Source organism: Acomys russatus, chromosome 27, assembly GCF_903995435.1.
Source record: "Acomys russatus chromosome 27, mAcoRus1.1, whole genome shotgun sequence".
NCBI lineage: Eukaryota > Metazoa > Chordata > Mammalia > Rodentia > Muridae > Acomys > Acomys russatus.
In genome coordinates, this window is record NC_067163.1 from 19279336 (window position 1) to 19294489 (window position 15154).

Genomic DNA, 15154 nt, shown 5'->3' on the forward strand with positions numbered 1-15154 from the left:
TGACAGTTCTAAGATGATTCATTTGTTCAATAGAATAAGCCTTTGAGTTCTGAACAAAGCAAACTGCTTTCTTTTGATTTGCCCAGAGCAAAGTCTTCTATGTAATATAGGGGATCAGGTATATCACACAGTAGTTAGATAAGATGGCTAACATATTCAAGAGTTCTGCAATGCCTTATCCATAGGGTCATAATGTCAACCTGCCTTTAGGTCTTTCCCACTTGGGAAGAGATTGAAAACATTTGTTTTCACGCAAAGGACTTTAAAAAACAAAAGCACAACCATGTCCTCATTACCAAGGATTCTCTCTTTTCCTATTTCTGACCATTCTTTTTCAAATACAGTCATCCCCAAAGTAACTATCTAGCTGCCTGGAAGTTAATGTAGGTGTTTGACTTGTATTGTTCTCATCATGGACAGTCACTGAAATCTCCAGAAGATGAGTATGTTTGTTCGTCCTCAGACTCCCAAGATATTGGTCAAAATGATGTAATCAAATATGAAAGGGTAGTAAAGCAGAAGATGAAGGTCACAAATAATCTACAGATTTCAGTTCTCTACAATACTGTATGTATATATATATATATATATATATATATATATATATATATATATATATATCATAAAAGGAGAGCTATGAATGAAGTGCTAAGGAGAAAGTATACATGGTGAGGCCAGGCAGTCAGAGCACAAAGTCTCTCTGAAGGACATGTATGGTTCCTGGGAGTGTAGTAGGCTTCTATTCCATGGATGCATTTATTTTCTCAGCATTACTCAGAAAGGCTATCAGGCAAGTTTCTGAGAGGTTATATCCTAAAGCCCTATTGAGACATACTGTGTGATATCATAGTATAAAACATTAGAAGATTTCCAGAATCTGGATGGAAGAACACAGTAAAACATACTTCTTATGGGAAAAATATTGGAGAACTTGGGCCAATTGCCCATGTCTTAAAATCAGAGCTCACTGGAAGCCTGGGACATTACAATGTGTATATTTTCCTGGCCTGGGGCTAGCCTCTCCTACCTCCACTTCATGGAGTAAGCTGTATTCTAGCAGCACTTTGAGATTTGAGTGGCTTGACTGGGAACAGAGTTTGCTCTGCTCTGTTGCATTAGGAGAAATATGTTTCCATATTGAAATGTAGAGCCATGTTCCTTACTACCTCCATACTGTAATCTGTCAGGATGGGAAGAGAAATAAGTTTTGTCTCTGGGAGGAAAAAAATGAAGGTGAGGTACCAGAAACTAGTTTGAGGTCTATCTCACTTTTTGATCTTGTCTCCATTAAGTGGCTCATATAATTAATTAGTGCTGGTGTGATGTACTCATCTTCCAAATGCCCTCCCCAACATTGGTGACATCACTAGTAGGTTGGCAATCTGATTTCACGTCTGAAAGCTAGATTACCATGATTTCCAATATCCAGGATGCCAGTTGATTGGAAACTGAAAATCTGGTTTCAGAATCAGCTCTCCCTGTCGGGTAAATCATTAATAACCTGTTTCCAAACGTGCACTTAATCTCTGCCTTCCTGGTGTTATTGTAGTGTGTCTATTTTTGAGAACTCCTTTTATTTACAGTTTCCTTCACTTTTACCCTCAGCAGTGCTGAGGAGCATAACCAAGGTTTACCCGTGTATGGACTCAGAGGAGAGAACAGGACCCTCTCTCTCTCTCTCTCTCTCTCTCTCTCTCTCTCTCTCTCTCTCTCTCTCTCTCTCCCCTGCTATTAACATGTTTTACCTACATCAAACTCATTTTCTTCAACCAGGGATTCTCACTGACTCTCAATAAAGGTTGAATTCCCCAAATGCCCCTGGGCAGAAACCTGCCTCTTGTTCCTCACTTGAAGCCACTGCTCAGAAGCTGGCCATCGCTAGTGCTGCCTCAAGAGAAGAAATTGACTAGAGTCCATTTTGCCTGCTGTAGTTGAAGTCAGCTTCATCAAGCTGGGACTCTGTGATGTTGGACAGTTTCGTGTGTGTCCTCCCAATCTCTTCAAGGGCACAGGCGAGTGAGTCAAGGTCCCCATCCTGTTGATGACGAGCTTCCCAGAGGTTCAAAATGACAGCAGAGGGGCTACTTTGTGTAGCAAAATACGATAAATTCCTAGATAAAAATAAACAAAAGGTAAATAAATGGGAACGATGAAACAAATGATCACTGTAAAGGAATCAAAATGAAATGTGAAGGTTTATTTAATTATGTTTGTGCCCACTTTCACTCATGTATATTACATGCATGCAGCCCTAATAAGCCAGAAGAGAGTGTCTGATCTCATAAAACAGGCAGTTAGAAGCTGCCATGTGGGTTCTGGGAACCAAACCAAGGTCACTTGCATGCCATCAAGTGACCTTGACCGCTAAGCCATCTCAACAGCTCCCAAAATACACTTTAACAGATGGCAATAAAATAGTGGTTGGAAGTTACCCCAAGGCAGGCCTGAGGTAGTCTGGTTTGTATCCCAACACTAAACGTCAGCTACACATGGGAATGATCCTAGTGGCTTCCGCTTTGGGCTCTTGCCTCCATCGTTCTCTTTCGTAAGCTACACGTGTGAAGATATATGTATGTTTTCCTGTTGACTGTTCTCTTGAAATGTTCTTTTACACTAGTTTATTATATGAAGTGAACATATTTCTTGTTCTTCAAATATTTCACTCCCCACCTCCTCTACAAATTTAAGGGCTGCCAAGGTTTTAACTTCAATTTCTGACCACTCCTCCTTTGGTGCTGAATGTGTACTTCCCATTTTCTTGGCTAATTAAACTGTTTATGGGGTTTATTATGGCCTTAGGGGTTGTTGCAATTATATGTCTACATAACACTTCAACCTTAGTGCATCAGAAAAGTCTCACTTCAATGCCTTGAAATTACTAGCCATAAGTACCAGTATTTATGATTCTTTTTCTGACCCCCTTGCACTTGGATGCCTGTTTTTGACCCTTCCTTTTTGTTGATTCTTCCTTTGATAAACTTGCCATCTTTTCCCTTCTACTCTGGAGGACAGACTTCATTTATATCTTAGCATGTCAGATTGAGGAACATAGTAATGGACTTGGAACACTGTCTCTAAAATCTTGAACACACGTTGCATTCCTGCATTCTGTTTTCAAGTCATAAGAAATCCTGTGTCCATGCATTCATATTCTGACCCCAATGAAACTACAGATCTCTCTCTCTCTCTCTCTCTCTCTCTCTCTCTCTCTCTCTCTCACACACACACACACACACAACTTCTTTCTCATCTAACACCCCTCCTCCATCTTCATTCTTGATTATAAAACTCTGAAAGCTAAAGATCATATTTAATCATTTCTAGAATCTGCCATAGCATTTATCATAATACTATGACAGGTATTTATTCAACATCCATTAGCTGACATTAACTGAGTAATTGATTCTTTCATGTCTTTTCCAGATGATATAGAATCCTCAGTGAAAGAAAAAAAATCTGATCCCCAACCTTTTAGACGATAACTTTGCTGTGATGAAGACCAAGACAACACAAAGGACTAAAGGTCACTGTTTATCATGGGGACTTTTACAGTAAGGACATAAATGTCGTCCCCGGTTAAATTTTAGTGTTTTGAAAAGATTTTGCAGAGCAGTTTCCATTTTGAAGATAATAGCATGTTTCTACCACTATTCCCAGCATACGGTCACAAAAAGTAGAATCCTGTAAATAGCACTCAACAAAAGAAGACATATTTTCAATCATATATGATTACTTATAGGAAACACACACAGTGTATAGCCAACTGGTTCTTAAATAGCATAAATAGCAGATTTATTTCATATACTTTTCACTAAAAGTAATTTTTAACCAAGAAACGGAGAAGGCCAGCTAATCCCTAGCTTCCTTCAGCGTTTGCTTCTTGCCTTCCTCTGCCTGCCCCTCACCTTCTCTCCCATTTGCCTGCCTCGCTGCACGTGCTACTATCTTCAAAACAGAAACTGCTCTGCAAAATCTTTTCAAAATACTAAGATATCATCAGAGATGACATTTTCATCCTTACTCTAAAAGTCCATGGAAAACAGTGACCTTTAATTCTTGGTGTTGCTTAGTCCTCATCACAGCAAAGCTATTGTCCAAAAAGTTGGGGTTCATTAAGTACCCCTGCCTTTTTTAATGGTGGTTAATTTCCATGCTAACAGAACCTTGAAGGAACTGTAGCTCTTCACTTTTAAAAACTTTGATTTGAAAATTGGCACCTTCTCCAGTCTGTGGGGAAATGTTTCTGCAAGGTGCTGGCTCTCACTCTCTCCCCTTTCCAGAAGCTTAGGCAGTGCAGAACTAGAAAGGGCAGTGGGAAAAAAAAAAGGCACTAGTAGAGGCCAGGCTTGAGTAGTCTTGGGCTAGCTTGTGTGGCCATCTCTTTCCATAGCAGTTAACATGTTTTTATGGTCACCGCTCTTGTTAAGAAGGGAACAACCAGAGGCTGTGGCTCAGTGGTAGAGGGCTAGCCTAGCCCTGGGCTGAATACCCAGGATTCTTCTTCCAGCAAACAAAATCATCTGTAACCAAAACAGTGATGCCACCACTCCCATCTTACTAAGAAATGCTGCTATTCTGTTTTTCTATTAAACAGCAATGGTCTTTTGTACTGTGACTAGAATTGGAATGATCCAATTGTTGACCATACAAGGCTAAATAGAAAATAGTTTTGGCTTCTTGCTCTCAGATGGCCTCTCTGCAGCTACTCACTCTACCATGGTACCGCAAAAGCAGCCGCAGACAACATTTGTGTCAATGGTGCCTGTGTTCCAGGTAAATTTATGGAATGAAGCTGAAATTTGGTTGTCATGTCCTTTCCACCTGTGTCACATTACTCTTGTGATGTTCTCCTCTGCCCCCCCCCAATACATTTATAAATGAAACAATATTCTTAGCTGTGGCAGACAAAGGACCAGTTTACCCATTGGCCATTGTGTTGCCTCTGTCCAGTGCTCTTATGACTTAACTAGACGTCTACCGCTGAGAGCCAATCCTGAGATGCTAAGACCTAATTTCCTGCTTTGTGTTTCCTTTGAAAAAACATCTAGATATCCAGGATCTCTGAGCCCCAAGAGAGATTATCTGACTGCAGGACTATGAAACCTTTAACTCAATACATGTTTAAGAGGTCTTTGACACTTCAGGATAAAAGCTGTAAAAATTAACCATGAAAATTCTCAAGCATATGGTTTCCTGGTAGTGAATCTTGGTCCCTATCAGTTTTAAAAAATATTTTGGAACCTACAGTGGGTAGGAGTTCTATATACACAGTCCAGAAAAGGCCAGCAGACTAGACAGTGACTGCTGTCAACTGTATGGCTCTGGGAAGGCCCATGAATGCTCCTATCTGTGGAACAGGCACCCAGGGCTAAGGAAACAGAAGGGCTAAAAAAATGCAAAAATAAATCTCTCAATGGCACAGATCGCTGGACATACTATAGCAAGTGAAATGGGCTTCCTGAAGTAACTTATAGACTCATTTTCTGAATTTACACAAACATTCAGTATAACACATATCCAGCCCATGTTTCCATCTATTTTAGTTGATATAGGATCATATCAGTCTTAATCATATCTTGCCATTATCAGGCATTTGATTAAACTGTGCTGACAATACAACAACAACGACAACAAAACCTGTACCAAAAAAACCCCAAAAAACAAAAAAAAACAAAAACCAAAAACAAAAGTAAACTAAACTCTTATTACAACAGGCTGTTCCTAAAAAATAATGACATGGTTTTTTTCGGGTGCACATATGCAAATCTATTGTTGTGGGACTGAGGTACTTAGGAACCAGAAGGGATCCCCTCTCCCTACCTCTCTCTGTATTGAAGCCCAAATATTACCTCAAATAAAAAATTTTAAATATTCATAAGTATGGCTGAAAAAAACCCTTATTTTCTGTCTTTATAGGGAAATTTAGAGAGGTGGGTTTTTATTTTTCTGAGTGGAGAGGCTTTAGATTGTTAATCTAAGCACTAAGCTTCAGAGAACCTTGTGTCATACCTTTTTTGAGTTCTGACAAACTGAAGTAATTTAGATATCTAAGATTATTTTTGGTGGTGCCTAGGAGATGGCATCTACCATGCAGACATAAGGTCTAACCACTGAATTTTGAGGTTGACCTTAGAATCTTCTAGGTTTCCAGTTCAAGCCATTTTTACAGACTCTGGACTCAAATGGCTTGGCCCTCTCTGGCATGCTTTCTGAGTAAGCAAAGACAAACACTAAGATACTGTAAGTAAGGGTCACACTGAGATGATGAAACACATTTATCTATGTAAGCTCATGAGGTAGTGACGGTTTATTTAATTTAATTGGGTCTTGTTGAACAGTTTAGTTTTCTATACACCTGAGTTCCTTTTTGCTCTTCTTCCAAGATTAATTTCATCTTTTAGACTCCCTTATGGACTGGCTGTGTTTATAATCTAGGGATTGCTGTAGAAGTCAGAGCATATGTACCCCTATTGGTAGCCCATGTTAGCCACAGGTCAGCATGCAGTCCTCTCAGTTCCAAACTACACCTTCAAACTGTGCTCGACTGAGCACAGAACATAGACTAAATTCAAAGATTTTGGAAATATTTTTCTAGTCTTTTTTTTTTTTTTTTCTTTTTTAGGGTACATATAAGCGGAAGGCATGAAAGAGTAGTTTGAGCTGCTCTTTCAAAATTCCTCAGAAGGGTCATCAAAATTAGTGCAACTCGCGGTTAGTTCTGCAAAAGAGACCCTGGCTAGAGACAGTGCAGTGAAAGCTTTCAGGTTTTCTGGAACAATCCCCACAGTAGTCAAGTACAAATGCCTTAGGGAGTAGCTTACCTCTCTGTCCATTCTCAATCACCAATCAAAGGCTAAGGTGAATCGCAGCCTGCAGTAGGAGAAAGGCTGGTATCTGAGGCCACCTGAGCCCTGGGGAATGCAGTATAAAACCATCAAGGACACACTGTACTTCCTTGGAACTCTTTTCCTCTAACTGGCAGGCAAGAAAGCTTTCCTTTTACTCAACATACAACATTTGGACTACAGCCAAATACCCTTAGCATTGGAGACTCTTCTACTAAGTACAGTCCATAATTTCATTCAGGATTCACGCTTCCACCCAGCATTGTCAGCAATTATATCTGTAACTCCAAAGGTCGTAAGTTTTGCTTGCATTCTTTAAAAAAAAAAAGTGTATCTAGATCAACCTTGTTTTTGCCACTAAAAAGCTTATTTTAGAAATATCTTCTGACTAAAGACTTTATCAGTAAAATAAATAAGTAAATAAAAGTAAGCTGAGCTGTGTATAATAACTTAGAAAACATTGTTTCTAGAATAATGCATAATCCTACTGTACAGTATGGAACAGGGAATTGAAACAGACTCTTAATGAAACAATATCAGCCATCTCTGCTATCATCCTCATTGTCTCATTTAATGAAAGCCTCTTATGTGACCCAAAGCAACCCTCTGCACAGTTCTTTAAGTGCAAATAGAAGAGCAAAGCCATTTTTACTGAATAACCATAATTGGATACATCATAACCATTTGCTCTACCCAGCGAGGTTCCATCTCCAAACTTCAGGCTAGCAGGGAACTCAACCAACAGCAAGGCCACTGCGAAGGTAAAGCAAGTGAAGTTTATTTATTTATTTATTTATTTATTTATTTATTTATTTATTATTATGTATACAGAGTTCTGCCTACAGGCAGAGAAGGACATCAGATCATATTATAGATGGTTGTGAGCCACCATGTGGTTGCTGGGAATTGAACTCATGACCTCTGGAAGAGCAGACAGTGCTCTTAACCACTGAGCCATCTTTCCAGCCCGCAAGTGAAGTTTAATCTACCACTGCTACTGAGTGAGCAAGAGGTAAGCCAAGCCGGGTGAGCACCCTGAGGCATCATGTGAGGAGGGAGACAGCCAGAGAACAAGGAAGGGAAGGAGAGGGACAGCTGGGGACACACTCAGATCCACCATGCTAGTGTGACCATCCTGGCCCCTCCCAGAGTCCCCTCCTGCCTATTCTCTCTCGTGCTCCTGGGACAGAGACCAAGACGGGACCTTCACTCCTGGGATACTACTGTACGGAAGCCCCTGGGCCTAGAAGTCTCTGTGACTGCCAAGTGAGCACACAGTTGCTTACAGTCTGTTTTCAAAGCTCTAGGTTTATTCCTCCAGGGACACACACATTTCTGGCTTTTTAGAAATGAAACAAAGGCAGAGACAATCAAACCAAAATCTGGACTTTTGCTTTGAATTGGAACAGGTCCATGAGAAAAAAATAATTCAAATTCAAGTCAGTTTTCTTCTCCAGTCACCTTGAAACATTTTTGAGAACCTGGAGGGCAAAGATGGGCCCTGGAAAAACATTCAGGGCTGGTCGCCAGTGAGGGGAGGGTAGACTACTTTGAACTTTTGCTTTGCCAACTTCTCGGTATGAGTTTCAACAGTCTCACACATCACTAAAACGAAATGTGATCTAAGAGATACTCTGATAATTAAGGTGAAATCCTTATGACTTCACTTTCTTGTATCACAAAGACATCATCTCCAGACAGATGCACATTGCTAGCCTTTTTTTTCCCGAGTACTATTTGCAATGCTGCTTATGAAGGAAATCTTCAGATCGTCTGTGGAGATCTGCCCTGCCCATCTTTTCAGAAAAATATACTATGTTTAAAGGAAGAAGCTTATTTCCTCAAAGATGAGCATGAATTTACCAGTGTCTGGGGGAAGAGGGTGGAAGCTGGAGCGATCCCTGGTCAGCACCCCTTGGCACTAACATTGGGAGTACCAGATCATAAAAAAAAGCTTCTGCATCATACTGCCTTCAGGATAGACACCTGCCACTTACAATCCGTACACAGCTTGTTCATGGCTAAACCTGTCCCAAGGCTGCCTCTTTGCTGCTTCATATCAGCAGGCAGTTTCACGAGTCGTTGACTTGAGCCCAAAGAGGTCTGAATACCCACCACTCTGCGGTGTCTGGTCCCTCTGGCCTCACAGGCTTTTCTGATTTCTGGTCCTGAGTATGTCCACTGGGCTTGAACCAGAAAATCTGATTTCAACTTCATTGTGTTTTCACCCCCAGGGACCTACATAATGCTATTGCCCTGTGCATGAATTCTCCCAGACGTATGAAGGATTTTTATTTTATTTACTTTCATTTGGAAGAGGCAGCCTTAAAGGTAGGGTTGCGCTTTCTGGCTTCTAGCCTGTGCAGAACCATGAAAGATCTGTCGTCACAGTAAATTTCCAAATGGCAATGAGAGGAGAGCTGTGGTTTCATGTGCATCTTGGACTGTCTCTCTGCCTCTCCCTTTTCTTCCCTTCTTCGCCTCCAAGGCCTGCTCTGGAACTTTGCTATCTTTGAGTATTCTGAATAGGTCTGATGCAGTGATGAGCAGGCTACCTTATTACTCCCTGGGTCCTTTCCCTTCACCCTCTGGCTGTTCCCACTGCTCTGCTGCTTCCAATTAAGGGGGTGGATGGAGGGAATGAAAAGATATGACCTCAATGTGAGGAGACCTGCTTCTTGTTAAAGGTCCTGCTGAAAGATATGGAGGAAGGAAAACAAGATGTCACTGTGCCATTTATCAGCCACAAGGCTGGGGGACTTTCATTACTTCTCAGCTTTTACAGCATCACCGTGAAGCCACCACCTGAGACACATTTGATCTGCTTGAACTAGATGACTCACAAGAAATACGTTTCTCTGGCATTGCTGGCAAATTTTCAAATAAGTCTACTATTGGGGAAGGCCTGGGGAAAGACAGTTAATAAGATGTAATTTTCTTTTTACTTTGGTTGCTTCCCCTCTATTCATGCAGCCATATCACATGCATCTGTTCCCATAGCAACCCAGTAAAGCTTTGGTTTCACAAGAGTTTTTTGAATAGAGAAATCACAAGGCATCCCAGACTCTGGACTACCTAGTCACAGGCTTAACATACTAAGACACACAGGAAAAGGCAACTTGCTTTTGAGCCTTGTTTTTCTGTTAAGGTTCACTTGCAAAAAATCTCTTGATCCTTGTTTGTGTCAGTTCTACTTTTAAATAGGCAAAATGTCAGTGTCAAGGATAGTATTTTGTGGAAGAGTTCATAACATTTATCCAAGAATTACTTACTGAATTTCTCCTAGGTTGGCAGCCTTATCTATACTCATTTAATACTAATTTACAAATAAGTATCTAAAAATGTGAAATAATGTCAGTTTAGATATGCTGAAACACTGCTGACTGAAGCAGGTGTTTTATAAACATTTATTTTTATGTGTATGAGTATTTTCCTGTATATGTGTCCATGCAACATGTGTCTGTCTGGTGCCCATTGGCTCTCTTGGGATGGGAGTTACAGCCCATTGTGAGAAACTATGTAGCTGCTAGAAACTGAACTCAGGTCCTATGCAAGAACAGCAAGTGTTCTTAACCAGTGAACCATCTCTCCAGCCCCCGAGGCAGGTTTAATCAGTCCCCAGCAATGTTCTTTATTGTCTTCCACTAAACACATGTGGCCCAAGCAATAGATAGTTACTACAGCTGAAATGACAGGCTAAACATGTAACCTTGTACATTTGTTCATGTAGTAAGCAGGGGGCTGAGTAAGAGTCACCCCTGATCACAGCAGCCACAGCTGCAACTGTCATCTATGGCACTCTTCACTGGGCTCTGCGGCATTTTCACTGTGACCCATATGGCAGGTTAGTTGCAAGCCTGCCTCTGTGGCCAGACACCTTATCCTGTTTATATTCTTACCAGGGGCTGGGACTTCATGTATTCCTTGTCTTTCCTGCCCCCTGGTCAGATCTAAGTGTGTATATATGTGTATGTTGGGGTGTGTGTGTGTGTGTGTGTGTGTGTGTGTGTGTGTGTGTGAGAGAGAGAGAGAGAGAGAGAGAGAGAGAGAGAGAGAGAGAGAGAGAGAGAGAGTATACATGTGTGAATGTAAAAAGGGCATATACTCATCAGTGATAGTGATGTTTACATTTGGCCCAGAGGAGTAAAGAATGTCTTCAGGACTGCCAGAAAAAAAAAAAAAAGAGAGAGAGAGAGAGAGAGCAAATATCTTCCTCTATTCTCTTGGAAATCTTTGGGATTTGATGGCTGTTACTGTGCCTGTTCAATGCTTTGGGAAGTTGGAAGGAAGGGGAGAGTCAGGTAAAAGTCCATCATGTGATCAAAGTGAGTGAATTCTCTGAACAGCAAGGGTAAGTGTACCCCTACGTTCATCTTTCTGTTCTGTCTCTGAAGTAGTGCTCTTACCCAGTGCTACCCACATATTGGCAATTGTACATTTCCTGAGTTTAAGATTTATAAGAAGTATACTATGTTCTTCCTAACCACAAAAGAGCTAAATCAGTGTTCCTGAATTGCACAATAGGAATTGGGGGTGGATTTCATCCCAGCTCTGTCATATATGTTTCTTTGCATGAAGGAGGAGACATGTCTCTGAGCATATTGTGGCAGCTTCATTGAGAATGGCTCCAATAGGCTCATATGTCTGAATGTCGGTTCCCTACTTCATGGACCTGTTTGGGAAGGATTAGGAAGTCTGGGCTTGTTTAAGTAGGTGTGGCCTTGTTGAAGTGGCTGTGGCTTTGTTGAAGTGGGTGTGGCTTTGTTGAAGTGGGTGTGGCCTTGTTGGAGGAAATGTGTCACTGTGAATAGGTTTTGACATTTCAAAAGCTCCTAACAGCAGGCCCAATCTTGTTCTCTCTGCCTGCAACTTCCAGATAGGTTATGAGTTCTCAGCCCGTGCTCCAACGCCACACCTGCCTGCCTGCTGCCGTTCTCCACTCCACGATGATTACCCATCAACCCTCTGAAACTGTAGTCAAATTCCAATTACATGCTTTCTCTTAAAAGTTGCCTTGGTCATGGTGTCTCTTTATATGACAATAATACAGCAACTAAGACAGTAGTCTAAATGAAAATAGAAAAGTAACTTGGGGATTTCTGAAAAGGGAGGCTGAGCCGAGCCAACAGATCCAACCAGGTGGTTGCAAACAATCTCCATATTCTGCTTCGTGGCTCAGCACCCATATCAGTCTAGCCTGCGTAGCCTCCTCCACCTTGAAGGCTGGGAGTAGAGATGAAGGATAATCCTCAGCTCCTGGCAATACCTTGACAAGAGCAATAAAGTCCAAATGACGATGGATTATAAGATAGGGCCCCGGGAGCAGCGGACTAAGAGGAAATAGAGGGCAGTGCCTGTTTGTGTAAGTATACTTCACTAGAACAGACAGACCTGCTTGGGGTGGGTAAATTTTTTTCTGGGCAGGTTCATGCTGCAGAGACACAGAAAGTCGAGCAGTTGTTGAGTTGTTGGCAACAGATCCCACATGGCCTAAGCTAGTTCCTATCTGGTCACTTACAGAAAGTGTGCTGACCCTGCGTTTAAGTCCTTCACTTCACGGTTAGGCTTTTGAAGATCATAGCTGGAGAAGAAAGAGGAAGGTAGGAAATGCTGCCCAGTGAATTGAATATGTTATCTCGATAAGATTTCAAGAGACAGGTAGATTACACACATTCACGCTATTCTAATTGGGTATTCATCTCAGCAATGTCAAGGCGAACAACTAACATTTGTTGAAAATGTTCTGCATACTGTGTTGGAAAATTTCCACAAAATAGGTATTTGAATTACTTATGTCAAGGGAGTTTAGGCTGTCCTGGAGAGGAGGTATTAGGAGAAAATAAGCAAGTCAACAGGCTCATGACCCTGGACACTGGAAGGGCAGCTAGCTCCAGCGTGGACAATTGATATTCATTAGTGTCTGGGTATAAACAATGCTAAATGTAGTCCCCAGCTTGGTTGCAATTTCCCTATGGTGTGAGGTCAGAAACACCTGACTTTGGAGCCATATACTGTAGATCTTATGGATCCTGCAAATGCAGAGTCAAACAGGACAAAACAGGACCACCCTCATGCCCACATCAAGAGACATGTTCAGGGCTGCATGGAGACTGTGCAGCAATGACTCATTTGCTGACTGATACTCTAAAAATCATAACCTTTCACGGACAGAATACAGATGTGAGGTACTGCCTACTTGATACTCCCATTGCTAGAAAGAAAAACTCAAGGATCTAGGGGCCATGTTTACACAGACTCAGACTGGAATTGGCTGTGGCAAGGACCCTCTCCTCTCTTCTCTTCTCTTTCCTCTCCTCTCCCCTCTTCTTCTCCCCCTCCTATCTCCTCTCCTCCTCTTGTCTCCCTTCTTCTCCTCCACTCTTCTATTCCTACCTCCCTATCCCTTAGCAACATTCATTTTCTGGGTTCACTTTGCATTCGGTGCTCATGCTGATGTGAAAGTGAACTTCACACAGTGGTGGCATTCATGGATGAAAACCAACAACCCCCTCCTCTTTTAAACTTGCTAAGTTTGAAAGCTCACTAAGCTATTGTTTTTCCCTGTACGTTAACGCTTCCACTTTCAGTAGAAGCCTCTGCCTTTTGAAGAAGGGGCCTATTCTTTTTGGGCCTGCCTATTCTCTGTAAATTCATTTTCCCCTGGCAACAGTGTCTCCTGATTTCTGGTTGTATCCTTCATTTGTTGACTCTGGACCCATTCTGAAGCAGGGAACATTATCCTACCATTTCTTGGCAGACACCTACCCTCTCTTTCAGATTCCAAAAAAAAAAAAAAAGAGTCAGGTATGATGTCTGTGAAAATAAAGAAGAAAAAGTGAAAAGGGAAGAGGAAGCCACACAGTAAGAAAATAAAGCTTTTTCTGAAAAAAAAAAAAAAAATCAAAACAAAGCAATCATACCAAAGGCAAAGAAAATAAAAGTGACCCATAGACCCCAATCTTATTAGCTCATTTGGAGGGTCCATAGGGGTTTATGTGGAGGAGAGTTTTCATTTTCCAAGGCCTTATATTCCCATGAGCCGTCAATCCAAACCCAGCACAAACCTGCTTTCTACCACCCACCGGTGTTGCTCTGAGCAGCTCACATCGGCGGTAATGAAGCTTATTAGGGATTTCTCTGCTCTAGTCGGCTCTAGGACAGGACGGCGTCAGCTAACCCACGCAGTAATGAACACTGTCCCTTGCTGCAGCACACAGTCTGTGTGGTGGTGTCAAGATAACGTTCTGCTCACTTTGTGGCAGAGCTAAAAGTTGTCCTGACATTCCCTCTAGATTGTACTCAGGCACCGATTGTGGCAGCCTGAGCCTGTCCCCTTAGGGGCCAAGCAGTGCCTGCCGTGACCTGCTGAGGAGAGGACACACAAGATATTTGCTGGCCTGTGTCTATGTACCAGTGTGAGCTATGATCTAGTCACTCACCAGGACAACACAGTCTAGGCCTCTGTTTGAGTAACCCAAATAACAGACCTGGACACAGGGCTAGAACCAAAGTAGGGATTTTCAGTAATATGCCCTGGGGCAGAGTGAGAAGGCAGCAGGCACATTGATACTGTACTTGGGCTCCATATAAAAAACAGGCTAGAGAAGTCCACCAAGACACCCAGCCCACATGGTTGCCCAGGTTCCCTTTACTTTTCAGAGTTCGCTAAGTAAAAGCATTTTCCAAAGTTGCCCCCAATTACCTATTGATGCTGTTTTTCTGTGCTAACATCTGCCAGTCCTTGCCTTTGGCGTTGGGCGTATCAAACGTAGCACAGATCCTCTGTCTGATGGAATAGGGGATTTTGAAGGCTTTTGGGCCAGTCTGTGCAGGGAAAGTACTGTCCTCCTGTGCGAAGAAAGTGATGGTTTCTCGTTCACTCTGTAAACAAGATAAGCGATGCAGGATCAGATCCACAGCAAAAACAAAAAACAAACAAACAAACAAACAAACAAAAAAAAACCAAACCAAAAAACAAAAACAAAAAAAACAAAAACACTGCTGACGCTGATGTTTTTTATTTGCGAAAACTCCATGTTAACATACATATTCAAAACGCACGCATAAAACACACCGACAGATTCCCTTAGTTTTCAACATAGTAAGGACCTTCTTTAGTGGCCCACCAATCATGTCCTAAAGATTTACAGTAGCCCCCTCCACTCAGTTCACCCGCTCCTAACATCCTGGCCTGTCTGGTAAGGGAAGAATTAGGTAGTTGTTATTTTATTTTTTAAGGCTCTCAAGGATAGATGAGAATTAGTATGAAGCGGCTACCTGGTGACAGATTTGGGTTCAGTATGAGGAAT

The 15154-nt window shown here is 41.8% G+C and overlaps 1 protein-coding gene across 6 annotated transcripts in view; it reads right to left on the bottom strand.

Annotated features, from left to right (window-relative positions):
* Window positions 1–1022: 1022 nt before the first annotated feature.
* Window positions 1023–15154, bottom strand: part of Unc5d (unc-5 netrin receptor D) — a 540796-nt gene continuing 526664 nt past the window's right edge. For all 6 annotated transcript variants that reach the window (XM_051169515.1, XM_051169516.1, XM_051169514.1 and 3 more), the window contains 2 exons: window positions 14548–14726; window positions 1023–2111 (listed from right to left, as the gene is read on the bottom strand). In XM_051169515.1, coding sequence (XP_051025472.1) covers window positions 1907–2111; window positions 14548–14726 — 384 coding nt within the window. In that variant the 3' untranslated portion in view covers window positions 1023–1906. The remainder of the gene's footprint in view (window positions 2112–14547; window positions 14727–15154) is intronic.